The following is a 14,609-nucleotide window of genomic DNA, read 5'->3' on the forward strand; positions in this document are numbered from 1 at the left end:
AGTTTAGATAGTCCAGCACTTTATCCCACACAAAGGTACATTCTTCAATATTACAACATTGTGACATTATTTAGCCCATGCCTCGTTCAAGTACATTTACTCAAATACTGTACTTATGCAAAGTTTTGAGGTGCTTGTACTTCACTTGAATACCTCCATTGAATGCTTAATACTAAATTTATCTGACACCTAAAGTTACAGGATTCTTTTCAAATGTTGTTTTTTTATTCTGATTTTCTTAAAATTCAATCAGAATTTTCCTTCTCAGCCTCTCACATGACGGTTTCATTGAAATAACTGTATAGGGCCCAAACAGGACAAACTGTCCAACATTTAAAAGAAAAACAAAAATTAGAGAAAAGTCCAAAAAAGGGGTCATCTTATGACCCCTCAGATTTGTCTTGTGACCCTTTGGAGGGGCCCAACCCCTAGGTTGGTAACCACTGGACTAAACTACCTAACTGTATATAAAGTAGATCAAATAAGCTTCACCTCGGGCAATAACAGCAATAGAAATGCTGCTTACACATTGATGCATCTGTATTGACAATCTAAAAATGTCATATATAATAATATATCAGTCACATGAACTATTTCTGCAGAACTAGTATTTTACTTTTCAGTATACTTTTATTTATTTTTAGAAATATATTCAAAGTCCCTCCTCCAATCAAAAATGTGTTTTCTTCTGTTTATGTCCCCTAAAATGTCTGATCTTGGCCATTCTGACTTGTATGACTTGTATGTATACTGACTCCTTATCTGAGTCTGGGTCTGACTGAGGCTCAAACGCGTACGGCTGAATCTCTCCGATGATTCCACTAAAGCTAACATTAGCCATCTTGATGCACACTGCTCTTTTCACCAGTCAGCCTAGCATGAGGAGCACTGGAGAGAGCCGAAAGTCAATGCAAAACCTGCCACAAGCAGCGGTGGGTGGAGAAATTGCCACATTTAAACAATATTACACAAGAGGTTTTGCTTTACTGTCATTACTGGCAGGACAGTGATGCAGCAGGACCAAGGTGTTTTTGGAGTGATGAGGAAGGTGTGCTGTCATGGTGATTTGCTCATGTTCTAAATGTATAGTTGACCAATCAGATTTCCTTGTCGGATATAGTTATTGTATAACTATAATTTCTCAATGAAGGAGAAAGAGTAGATCTGTCTCTAAAGTCCCAGGCTATGTATAAATGTTTGAGAGAGCACCCAGGCTTTTAAGGGTTAAAACTCAAAATGTACTGTTGTTATTTCTGTTCAGTCTTGACAGCAAGAATTAAGTTTTCACATATTTTGATGGTGCAAAGGGACAGCATGATTTGACACGCCAGATATTAATATTTACAGAAGGAAATAAAGATGAAAAAAGCATTATGATGTCATCACCCAGAAATCCCCTGATGGCGACCAGGGGATTCTTGAGCTCCAGCTTGGAACAATGAAATGATAGAGCAGTGTGCAGGGATGTTAAGTGTACGTTGGTTTAATTGCAGGCGAGTGAGTGATGTGGTGCCGCTGAGCTGTGGCATGCTGCAGTACAGGATCTTATCCCAACTAAGATTGGCTGGAAGCTCAGTCTCAGCTATCAACCCCCCGCCCTCCCCACCCCCCACCCCTACTTCTCCACCAGCACCTCATGGGACATGGCACTGCTGCCTCAGACTGAAATAAGCATAATGTCCCACCCACTGTTGCCATAGCAACCATCTCTAGCTGGTTCACCACGGTCCCGGCTCGCTGCAGCAGGCGGGCCTGCTCACTGTGGCTGAGAGTCATTCCGAGATAGATGTGTGAGTCGACAAATGTACACACTTCCATGGATATTAGCACGTGCAACACGCAAGTAGGCTTTGTGTGGGAGCACTGTCCCTTTTTAATATTCTGGTTCACATGAGTAACACTATATATACTGAAAGCAGAGGAGCTAGTACTCTTAATACTTCTCTGCTAAGCTCACTTTTGTTCAGCAGCGGAGAGAAGTGCTGCCAAACTGCAGTTATTGAGGTCTTAGTCACTGCAGCATTAGAACATGATACAGTTTATTTTAAGACAGTAAATAAGTTAGATGAGAAGATCAATACCACTGTCATGTCGAACTGTGTTTCAAGTTCTGTTCACAGAACCCCCAGATGCCATTTGTGGTGCCATAAGCATATGTATACCTAATGTTTGCGAGCGATTGTTAAATAAAATCCTTGTTTCACCACAGGTTATTTGGCGGGTTCGTCATGGACATCAAGCGAAAGGCTCCTCACTACGTTTCCGACTACACAGATGCCGTCAGTCTGCAGTGTCTGGCCTCCTTCCTCTTCCTCTACTGCGCCTGCATGTCACCTGTCATCACCTTCGGAGGACTCCTGGGTGAGGCCACAGAGGGACGTGTGGTAAGAAGCAACATCTTTATTGAGACTCACACCGAAACATTTTGTCTTAAACTTGCAATAACTGATTCTTGAAGTCATGACCACAACATTGATATATCATCACCACGTCATTGTACAGTCATGGCCAATATATTCACAAGAGTAGAGTTTTGAAACACTTTAGAAACAACCAAGGTCAGATATTTCCTTGAATCTACATATTTTGCCTGAGTATCTGGGGAGGACATGACTCAGAACACACGCTCTTTTTCAGCAGCACCCTGAATCAAAGGCTTGACAGGTCTTGCTCACAGGCTCCTTGAAACTAGTTTCTGAGTAAAAAGAACACATACTGTTGCTTGAATTGCTGATAGTGCTCCACATATCTACACATATCTACATACATTTCTTTTTCATTTAAAATATATATGATATTGTGGCTTAAGGGGTGGCAATGTCAGTCTGTTGGTTGGCTTTTTCACCACTTTGGTTTGGAGTGAAATATCTCAGCATCCACTGGATGAACTACTTTGAAAATCTGTACAGGCATTCATGGCACCCAGAGAATTGATGCTAATATGACTTGGTCATCCCCTGACCTGATTTAGTGTCACTATTAGGTTGATATTTGTAGTTTTGAATGAAATGTCTCAAAAACAACTGGATAGATAGAGGAGCAAAATCCCTCCCTACTCGCTGTCCCTAATGGGATCTTATTTTGGAACAACATCAACATAATTTTGCAAGTCAAGAAAGGCACAGTTTGTTGTAGGTTTATTGTTGTACCATTTAATTTTATATAAAAACCAGTTAACTTCATCTCTCATCTGGGACGACATACGTCACCAACACCAGCTAGCTAGCTAGCTAGCTTGCAAGGTAACTGAGCTGTGTTCCATGCACAAATGTAAAGTTATCTTACCTGATGTGTTTTATCCAGCAACTCACTGATTCACAGATTTACCCCTCTTAGGCTATTCATTTCCAGTCATCATCAGGTCAAAATTTTGATTGTGCGATACTTGGTTTATGACAAACTACCTGCAAAACTAATGACGTTCCTATCAGACTTAGCTCCACTTGACGTTTAGTGCTAAGACATACAGTATAAACATAAAGCTCACCAACACACTCTTGTAGGGTCATTTCCCCCAACCTGTTAGTTCAATCTCTGCTGTCTAGAAGCATCCATACCGTTTGTATGAACTGTGACATTTTACCTACAATTGTCAAGGGCTTATGGGAAATGATGTTCTTCTAGAAACAGAAATATTTACTAAATGTTAGATTGTGTTTTTAACAAATGATTAACAGCATCTAGACAAGAAGAGTGTCTCACATTACTTAGTTTCCTGTGTTTCCAGAGTGCTATTGAGTCTCTGTTTGGGGCTTCCATGACTGGAATAGCCTACTCTCTTTTCGCCGGTCAGCCCCTCACCATCCTGGGCAGCACTGGGCCTGTTCTTGTCTTTGAAAAAATCCTCTTCAAGTTCTGCAAGTAGGTTATCATCTTCGATTTTCAGTACAAATTGTGTTTTTGTCGTACTAGAAAGTGTGTGCTTTCTGCTTGAGTGCGGATGCCACATCTAATTGCTTATCCCTTCACTCCTGTGTATGTGTGTGTGTGTGTCCTGTCTCTCTCAGGGAGTATGGCCTCTCCTACCTCTCCCTGAGGGCCTGTATTGGCCTCTGGACGGCCTTCTTCTGTCTACTGCTGGTGGCCACGGATGCCAGCTCGCTTGTCTGTTACATCACACGCTTCACTGAGGAAGCTTTCGCTGCGCTGATCTGCATCATCTTCATCTACGAGGCACTAGAAAAGCTGATCCACCTGGGGGTGCACTACCCCATCAATAAAAACAACAACCTTCAGAAACTTACACAGTACTCGTAAGTGCTCTTTTGAAAATCCATAAGTGCTGCTGTTTGTGTTTGTTTGATTGTAATTTTGGACTGTTGGATAAAGACAGAGGAGGGAGAGGAGTGAGCCTGAATTTATTTCTTGGAAAAACAACTCAAACTCAAATGTGAACACACAGACATGATACACATACTTTTAGATTCAGTGTGACCAAAGACCCTGACACACCAAACAGACAGTTAGCTGTCAGTCAATGTTGGGCCGTCAGTGAGTGTCTGTTGCCCTAGTTGGTGCAGTGTGTCCTGCACCATCTCCCCTCGTTGGCAACTGTTGGCTTATTTTTTGCTGATTACGCATGTTGAATCAGTGACAGCAGAGCCCTTCAGTGAATTAAATCATTCTGACTGGCAGTTCAGCTCAGCACACAAGATGAGAAACAGAAGTCAGGAAAGTGAACAAAGAGCTAAAGGCAAGAGGGAGTGAGACCAAAACAAACTTGTTACAAACGGTAAGATTATTATTATTTTTTAAATATTATAATATTTTAAATTATATTATTATTATTATTATTATTATTGTTATTATTATTATTATTATTATTGTTAAATTATAATATTTCCTTTAGCAGAAACATTGCTTGATGGTTTGTGGTCTTGTTCACTAGCAACGGTAAATATGCTTTGTTCTTTCAACACTGGACTGTGTTACGGTTTCCCTTTTTGAATGACGATTACAGACTACCGCCGTCTCCTGGTGTGGAGAGTTATTTCCTCTCATGCAGGCACAGAACGTGTGTGCTAGATGGCCTTCAGCTGTAGTCTTTCCAGTGTGCTCATATGCAACTTTTTGGCCGAGACACAGGCTTTCATTGCCAGAGGAATAATTTCCTTTCTTGAATTTAGAGGGAAGTCAAAAAATGACCATTCATTAAATATCTGTTTGGAAAAATTATGAACTAACTGATGTCAAATATCCACTCTGACCCTTGAGACATTCTGTACTGATGTTGCCATTGTTGTTGCAGCCTGCATTGCATACACAGTGTACCCAACTTGGCACATTTACACCCACGTGCTCTAGAGTTTTGCTGCATCATCAAATGACAGATGGTGCAGTGGTATAGTAGACACACTGTCCAGTTTTTCAGTAATGGTGCTTTATGGTGAATAATCCCATGTTGAGCGTGTGTCAGGAGCATCGTGCATTATCCCGACACATAAGCTGGCTGGTGGCTGTGTCAAGCCAAGAGCTCCTTCTGTGGTTTTCTATTCTGGTGTAGTGGACAGCAGGGGATGCTGACATTTAGTTTTGTAAAATGCCAGCAGAATAAGTAATTTCATGTTGATGGTTGAACGTGTCGGAAGTGGTGTGTAATGAAGAGTGAAACACTGCAGGACTGCAATTAATCTGCCCATAATTTTCTTGATTATTAAATGAATTGTTTCCTCTATAAAATTGGAAAAACTGCCTATCACTAATTCCAAAGTGTACATATTGAACTTGCTTGTTTGGTGCCACTAACAGTCCAAAATCCAAAGATATTTAGTTTAATATCCAGAACACTAAGAAGCTCAGCAAATATTTACGTTTGAGAAGATGAAAACAATGAATTTTTGGCACTTTGGCTTAAAAAAAGACTTAAAACAATGATCAATATCAGTGAGTGGGACTTTAGATTGCTCGTACAACAGATAGTAGTTATACATGTTCTGTATTTGTACCGAAAAGCTCTATAGAGATCTTTGCGGGGTTTTATTATGATTTAATCATAAAATGCGATCCTGTGGTTAATAGATATTAACCTTTACAAGCCACAAAATTTTGGGTGGACATCCCCCTAAATGGCATTTGTTGTCTTGTTGAAGTTGCCATGGTATGTGAAAGCACAAAATGAAGACAAATATATTCAGATGAAATGTATGTACAACTAATCTTTTTATAAAGCTTTCAAATGCAGCAAATAATTGCTGCAACTGCCAGTCTGTGGATTGTTCTCTAAAGGGTAACTTCTGTGTTTTTCAACTTGGACCCTATTTTTCCATGTGAAGTATTTAGCGAGATGCAACACAGGATGTCAGTGTAACCACTCAGTTGTTTGAACCGTCAATTTACGTCCAGTAAAAGTGCTTGTTTTTGCCACTGACAGGCTCAGATTTTTTGTCTGACATCATTAGGGATAGGATCCCTACAGAGATAGACCTTTTTGTTTAAGAGTAAGATCCATTTTCTGTAACCAAAAACAGCCTCGAAATTTGTATCACCAAACCCACCAGACTTTATTTAAGAAAACAATAATTGTGTATTCAACCAGCATATGTATACATCTCAAAAGGTAAATTAAGGGTTCATTTCAACCAAACCAAGGTTTATGATTGTCAGAGCAGTGGAAAGATGAACCAAGATGGTTTTTGTGAGTTTTATTTTGTTTCTGTTGACAATGAATGAAGGTTTTATGATGCTGAAATGATTTTTTATTTAAATGGAGTCTGGTGAATTTGGCAGTAGCCATTTTTAGGACGTTTCTGGTTAAACGAAAATGATTTTACTCTTAATAAAAAAAAGGCCTATCTCCTTAAGGATCCTTTCATAATGTTGACACTTAGAATAACAATATATGAGCCTGTCAGTGGCAAATACAAGCACATTTATTGGACAGAAATTGATGTTACATTGCAGCCTGTTTCGTCACTGCCAGCTGCAGTGTTCTTTTTTTTTTTTTTTATAAGGGCATTTTTAGCCTTTATTTGATAGGACAGTCAAGTGTGAAGGGGGGAGAGAGAGAGGGAGTGACATGCAGCAAAGGGCCACAGGCTGGAGTCGAACCCGGGCCGCTGCGGCAACAGCCTTGTACATGGGGCGCCTGCTCTACCATAAGCCACCGAGGCCCCATCTGCAGTGTTCTTACTCATTACTGGACCATTTTCAAACATTGAAATAGGGAAGACTTGGGAAAACAGGGTCCAAGTTAAGAAATACCAAAGCTACCCTTTGAATTGACGCTGAAATGTAATTAGTGATTGGAGCCTGATCAATTCCCACTGCTAAGACCAAACCAATGAACTTAAAAATGACAAGAAATATCAGTGCAGAAATGCCAAAGATTGTTTTGATGTTATTTTGAATCATAAATTATACATTATAAAACACTGACAGGTTTGATTTTCAGCGGTGAGATGTCCTGCTCCATGCATATCTTCACCAAAGGGCTTTGGAGAGTAAATATATGGGATCCTAATCAAATATAAAAAAGGGGGTACAGGAAATTTCAGTTTCAGTAGCAGCCTAAGTAACCAGTATGGTGAACACAAATGGTCCTTAATGAAGATACTGAGAATCTTAATTATTTACTGAAAGTTACATCGCGTGTTTGTTAGTTTTGACTTTCTTTTGTTTGTTTTTCTCAGTCTTTTGAATTTGTCCTTCTGAATGAATTTGTTTTTATTTTCTAATGTTATACACATCTTGATCTCTAAAAATATCCCATATAGGTGTGCGTGTGTGGAGCCCATGGACCCCAGCAATGAGACTCTGCGGTACTGGGAGGAGAGAAACATCACAGCCTCACAGGTCAACTGGACCATGCTGGAGGTCAAGGTAAGGAACCCGAGACAATATGGGGTGAATAACAGCAAAATAACTGTACATAAGGCGCAAAGAAATAAGGATTATCTTTAGCCTTAAATCTTTAGCTCTTGTGTTCAGGTGGACTTTTAATAGAATCCCAAAGAAGATCTGAAAACATAAGACGTTAAGAAATAGCAGTGAGGAGGAGAGAAGAGGAAAGGCTGTGGAGACAGAAATATCACATCTGATCACAGTCACTTACGCAGCCACAAACAAAATACCCAAGAAAGTTGGTGATATGTTTTACAGTCTCTGGCATGGCATCGTGTCTCCCACACTTTGCCTCAATCAAGAAGTGTCATAAGTCTAGGCGGGGATTAAGAACATGTGGGCAGGATTTGACGGGATTTAGCCGTGCAGAATGAGCATGGAGATGAAGTGTGAAGAGTGGATTCTCTCACTGTCAGACACAAATAAGTCGTGCCAGTGGCGGCATGTGACTCCTACACATGCTTGTTAGAGGTATAGCAGCAAACAGTTCGAGAGGCACGGGAGGCCACTGGGAGCGTATGCAAATGGATGAATCATGTACTATGTAGATATTTAAAGCCTAGAGTGCTGAATACATCAAAACTGAATGCACCACTGACACGGACATTCATCATCACCATTATCTCCTCTGCCATCCTATAATCATTTTTATCGGCACCATCTTCATCCTCATCAACATCATTACTGTGTCCTCTGGTGCCAGTAGGAGTGCGAGATGTTGCACGGGGAGTTTGTTGGCAGCGCCTGCAGTCCCCACGGCCCCTACATCCCTGATGTCCTCTTCTGGTGCGTGGTCCTCTTCTTCTCCACCGTCTTCATGTCCGCCTTCCTCAAGGAGTTCAAGACGAGCCGCTACTTCCCCACCAAGGCATGTATCACGCTATAGTCATCCCTTTATAAAGCTCAAACACCCACTTCTTACCATTATTTTAAAATCATTGCATCCATTATGAAGTATGCACTCTTTTAGAGTACCTGCTCGACACTGTGTTCAAGTAAAATTGAGTGTGCTTCATTAATTTTACAGTCCTGCATTCACTTCTCATTTTGTTATGGGACTGAAATTGCTTCACATGCCAGAGCTTTGTCTCAGTCTGTCATTTAGATTCTGCTGCCATCTATTTGTTGGTCTGTGTCACAGCAGAAGCCCTGCAGTCTGTGTGGCCCTTCTATGTGTGCAATTTCTATGATTTATCATTGAGATGACACTCATGAGCTAATGTGTGGCGTGATGCTGGAAAACTCATCTATAGTGTACCAGCGCCACCTTGTGGTGATGATAATGACACTGTAGTCTGACTGTACAGTACTTACTGTAGATGTCAAGCCAGAGAAAAGTTCTGCAACAGAATCTTTCTGATAGCTCACAGTAAATTAAATTTAACAGAGCCATATTTCAGTCTCACAGAGATCGTTGTCAAATCAACATCTGAACAACAGCAGAATAAAACACATGTAGACACAAACACTCATCACTGAGGGGGCGACTGAGTCAGTCTGTGCTCACACTGGACCATCAGAGCAGAGCTGGACAGCTGGACTGAGTGTGTATGTAGGGGACAAAACATGCCTCTATGGAAAGAGCACAAATTAAAGAAATATACAGTATATGTAACAATATCCAAAAAGTAAACAATGATTGTAGAATTTGCTACACAGAAATGTATATATAAAGAAATAGAAACTAATAATAATAACATATTACTTACCCATTTTTCCTTTGGTTTTATTTTATTTTGTTTTTTTTAGCTTTTGTTTTCAGTGTAGTTTAGTTACAGTTAGTGTCCAGAGTGAGTTTTAATGTTTAAATCTGTAAAATAAGATTAGCTGGGAGCTATCAGTACAGTGTGTTGATCTTTTGTCTGAATCCTGTCTTTAGATTTTTTTTTCTTTTCTTGAATCAGCACCTTTTTCTATGATATTTTGACGTAACATGAACTGTGTCTGAAGGGTGTGTCTCTTTGTTCCATCCAGGTGCGCGCCATCATCAGTGACTTTGCGGTCTTCATTACCATCCTCACTATGGTTCTCGTAGATTATGCCTTGGGGATCCCCTCGCCTAAGTTACAGGTCCCCAGCAAGTTCAAAGTAAGTCCACATGAAAACTGCTGCATGCGTCTATTTCATATCCTTTCTTTTACACCTTGAAATCTTAAACAGCATACTCCAATGAATGCATCATAAGAATATCATTTAGATTGATGCCAAGGGTCATGTTATTTTAACATTGATTAAATATGTTTCCACACATTTGATTGTGTAACAGCATAAAATCAGATTAAATAAGTAAAACAGATGTGACAGGAGAAGACAAAGAATTGCTACTTTAATCTTAAGAGCTGCATTACAGTTGATTGTGGCCTGTTAGCTTGCCTGTTAAATGTTTCTTTGCAATGTGCATATTTAGCTATAATCACTTTTTTCTTGACAGACTTCATCAGTGATTATATTGTTCCTCTTTGATTGACTCTCCAGATACTTAAACTTGGCAGAAAGTTTGTCAAAAATGGATTGCACAATTGAAATGTATTTCAGACTGGAGTCTTTTGTAAAATCATCTAAGTGCTTTTGTGAAAAATGTAAACTGTTCTGCACATCTTTCATAATTCTGTCAGTCCTTTGGTTGGTAGTAGCTTCTTCAAATACTTATTTCAGCAACAGGAAATCAACTTGAAGTCCTTTGTGAAAGCCAAGTTAAAGCCATTAAGCTAGTTTGTATGGAATCAAACATATATTTTTGTCTTAGTTCAGGCAGCTTGTAGAAGCACACGTGTGTGTATATTCTCTGTGTGTTAACACATTCTTCAACTCATTTCTGCCTGTCTTTTCACTCTCCCCTAGCCAACCAGGGATGATCGTGGCTGGGTCATAAACCCTGTGGGGCCCAATCCCTGGTGGACCACCATCATCACCTTTGTCCCCGCGCTGCTCTGCACCATCCTCATCTTCATGGACCAACAGATCACAGCCGTCATTATCAACAGGAAGGAGCACAAACTAAAGGCATTTCAAAACTTTGGTTTACATGGTACCCCCAGGGTTCTCCAAGACATTTAGAGACCTGGGCCTGTATACACAAAGATTCTCAGAGTCCTCTCAGAGAGCTCCTAACTTAGCCTAAAAATTCCTAGCAAGGAATCTTAGCTTAAGAGTGATTCCGGAAGTTTCTGAGAGCAACTCTGAGCAAGGAGGGGACAGAAACTTTTATCCTAGTGAGGAGGTGTGGTTGACCCCGTTGCTAGGTATGACGCAGTCTTCTAAAAGCTGTGATTGGTTGTTACAAAAAGGAAAAAAGAAATGCGCTCCTAGTAATGAATGGACAGTGAAATGAACCGATCATAGAACTTAGACTGTATTAAGAAATATGTAATCGTGAAAATAATTTTATGTCATGATGATGAAACTCAGCAAAATTAAATTAATTGTTACACAGCTTCAAAATGTTTGAACGTACCTCATTCACATGCCGATTATTATATTGATTTGCTTATTGTTATGTTTACTCGCCATGCTGGTAATTTTACTACTTAATCTATTTGATATTAATGGTGGACGCAGACTCAGCTGTCAGCAATTACTGTGATTGCTGGCCTCCTTGTAAAAAGCGGTTTGCTTTGGCAGAATGACCAAAACAATGAATGAAATGGAGGAAAAAAGAACAAGAAAGCCGAACTGGACAGAAGAGCCTGCTGTTGGCGCAGCTCATGGAGGAGAACAAGGGAGTTTTAAGAGGGAAATTCGGTCCCGGGATCATGGCACAAGGGAAGAGGCAGACTTGGGAGCGCATTGCCTGACAAATCAATGCCTCATTCCCTCTCCTTTTATGCACAAGCGATCAGTGTGAGAAGCGCTCCTACGTGCTGCAATCCAAAGCGAGAGTGGAGATTGCAGCAATACGAGACTGTTAAAGCGCCGTAGCCTAATGGTCTGACTGACCACTCTGCTGACAGAGGGTTGTGACAGACCCAAGTCATCACTGCTACACACTGTTGCATTTTCCCCATAGCCAGGCATCGCAATGTTGTGATGACCTTCATCTCAGGCGTTATTGCGTTACTACGCTGGGTGGGAAAAGTAAGCTCATCCCTGATGAGGTCAACCACAAACATTATCCCTGCAGGATCAAGCCGGTAGCGTCTTATTAAATCACTGTCGTTCAATATACGGAGAATATCTCTCCTTCCTCTCTGTCTTTCCGCCATCTTCTCTGTTTAAGACACTCTTAGGCTTCTCAAAAGTCCTCCTCCCTCCTCTTAACAGTTTTTCACCTTAGGAGCTCTCTTAAGGCTTAAGATGCTTTGTGAATAACTTTTATCTTACCAAGGGAAAATTCTAAGAAAAATCTTAAAATTCGAGGAATTCTAAGATTTTTCCTTAGAATGATGTCACTAAGAGCTACTTTTAGTCTTAGGATTCTTTGTGAATACGGTCCCTGTTTGATACCACTTAGGATGACATTTAATGTTAACTTCACAGATCTTTTACTTAAATAAAAGTTGCAATACAACATTGTAAAAATAACCTCTTACAAGTAAAAGTCCTGCATTCAAAACCACGTAAAGAAACAAAAGTATTAGTATTACATTATACTCAAAGTACCAAAAGATCTGGTTAGTTTAATCTGTAATAATGCATCATCATTTCTTAGTTTCTTGAATTTTGTATTGATAATCTGAATCTGCAAAGTAACAGAAGTTACTAAATAAATTCTGTGAAGTAAAAAGTTTGCTGTAATATAATGGAGTAGAAGTATAAAGTGGTGTAAAATGGAAATGCTCAAGTAAAGTACAGGTAAAATTGTTCTCCAAATAAATGAATGACATGCAGCAAACGGTCCGGCCAACCATGTGGTAAGTGCCCAAACCACTTAGCCATGGAGTTGTATAGTTATTCCCCACTTGCGCAACAAGTGTGTTAATGAATCTCAAAAATAATATTCCTGCCAGCTCCAGGACTGCTGTTCTGTCATCGACACAGACCTCTGATTTTCCAAAAGTGGGTCAAGCAATAACAGAGCTCCCCTAAAGTAATAACTGCTGTATCTAAACCCCACTGTCCTTGTCCGGCTCCCTGCAGAAAGGCTGTGGCTACCACCTGGACCTGTTTGTGGTGGGGGTGATGCTGGGCGTGTGCTCGGTGATGGGCCTGCCGTGGTTTGTGGCAGCCACCGTGCTCTCCATCTCCCATGTGAACAGCCTGAAGCTGGAGTCGGAGTGTTCGGCCCCCGGAGAGCAGCCCAAGTTCCTGGGCATCCGAGAGCAGCGCTTCACCGGCCTCATGATCTTCACCCTGATGGGCTGCTCTGTCTTCATGACCTCTGTGCTGAAGGTGAGGGGATAAACACCAAAATATACACAGTGATTTCACTAGCTTTGCAGTTTATTTTTTCAAGATGACAATAAAAACTATATTTAGAGGAAACATAATTATTATTCCGTCTGTCTCCAGTTTATCCCCATGCCTGTGCTGTACGGAGTCTTTCTGTACATGGGGGCTTCATCACTCAGAGGCATTCAGGTGAGCTCGGAATTCTGCCTGCTGGTATTTTACAAGAAGGAGTAACAGAGAAAAGAAGCAGGATGAATTCTTGAATGGATTTGTGTTTACATCTGTGCAGTTCTTTGACCGTCTGAGGCTGTTTGGCATGCCGGCCAAACATCAGCCAGACTTCATCTACCTTCGTCACGTCCCACTGAGGAAGGTGCACCTCTTTACCATCATCCAGCTCAGCTGCTTGGTCCTGCTCTGGGTCATCAAGACCTCCAGGGCCGCCATCGTCTTCCCCATGATGGTAACCAGAGAGTGTGCTTGTGTATGCATGTTTAGTTTTGTGCTTATATGATTGGTTGACATCTCTCTGTTTCTGCTACGTCAGGTCTTGGCCCTGGTGTTCATTCGTAAGCTGCTAGACTTCATCTTCAGCAAGAGAGAACTAAGCTGGCTGGATGATCTGATGCCAGAGTGGAAGAAGAAGAAACTGGAGGATGCAGCAGAGGAGGTTCATGAACAGACTACAGCAGAGATGACAAAATGCCAACAGTGATGACTTCAAATTTCCACCACTGCATCGGCAAAGCTGCCAACCAGTTTCTCTATTTGTCTTTTTCTTCAGGAGGAGCACAGTATTATTGCAGAGGAAGAAGGCATTGTACAAGTGCCACTGGAGGGACACTATAAGTAAGTCATTTTGGTCTTTTATCTCTTCCACTCCACCCCTCCCTACCATAGCCCCATATTTGTCTTTTTTAGGGGGAACAGGGGATCTTTAGGGGGAGAAAGCAGGTCAACATTAGATGCCACATAGAAGTGGTGTACATCATCTGAAAGCTGGAAGCTGAGGATTAATATGAGCTGCAGCTCAGCACTGTGCGTCAGGTTTTTCTAGCTATAAACCCGTAATAAACATTGTGTTTTGGTTAGGGACCTAATCAAACTTCAAAGGTTAAGAGTGTATAGTAGCTTAGAACATAATGATGAAAGTATTTGATGGCCATTTTCATGCTCAATTATGTCTCATAAATTGTTGCATCAATTTTTGGCTTGATACAACTTGTAACACTGATTTGGTGCTAAATTTAAACATTTTCGACTACTTGACAATTAGATAAAAATGATCAAAAATCCCTCCAGAACACCTCATTAACACCTCATTACCTTGAGTGACACCATAGAAAAAGCCATGCTGGGATTTTGCATCAAAAACTTTGAAAAAAAAAATAAAAAATGCATTTTTACTGCTGATATACTCCCTTATTGTCAATATACCTATG

The 14,609-nt window shown here is 40.6% G+C and overlaps 1 protein-coding gene across 4 annotated transcripts in view; it reads left to right on the forward strand.

Moving 5' to 3' along the window:
* LOC126401882 (sodium-driven chloride bicarbonate exchanger-like) overlaps positions 1–14,609 on the forward strand; it is a 57,877-nt gene that overhangs the window by 39,524 nt on the left and 3,744 nt on the right. For all 4 annotated transcript variants that reach the window (XM_050063430.1, XM_050063431.1, XM_050063433.1 and 1 more), the window contains 12 exons: positions 2,210–2,384; positions 3,728–3,861; positions 4,008–4,253; positions 7,713–7,818; positions 8,546–8,707; positions 9,814–9,927; positions 10,681–10,842; positions 12,916–13,167; positions 13,288–13,356; positions 13,457–13,630; positions 13,715–13,837; positions 13,952–14,016. In XM_050063430.1, the coding sequence (XP_049919387.1) occupies positions 2,210–2,384; positions 3,728–3,861; positions 4,008–4,253; positions 7,713–7,818; positions 8,546–8,707; positions 9,814–9,927; positions 10,681–10,842; positions 12,916–13,167; positions 13,288–13,356; positions 13,457–13,630; positions 13,715–13,837; positions 13,952–14,016 (1,782 nt within the window). The remainder of the gene's footprint in view (positions 1–2,209; positions 2,385–3,727; positions 3,862–4,007; positions 4,254–7,712; positions 7,819–8,545; positions 8,708–9,813; positions 9,928–10,680; positions 10,843–12,915; positions 13,168–13,287; positions 13,357–13,456; positions 13,631–13,714; positions 13,838–13,951; positions 14,017–14,609) is intronic.

The sequence above is a fragment of the Epinephelus moara genome, chromosome 15, assembly GCF_006386435.1.
Source record: "Epinephelus moara isolate mb chromosome 15, YSFRI_EMoa_1.0, whole genome shotgun sequence".
In the NCBI taxonomy this organism is placed as follows: Eukaryota; Metazoa; Chordata; class Actinopteri; order Perciformes; family Serranidae; genus Epinephelus; species Epinephelus moara.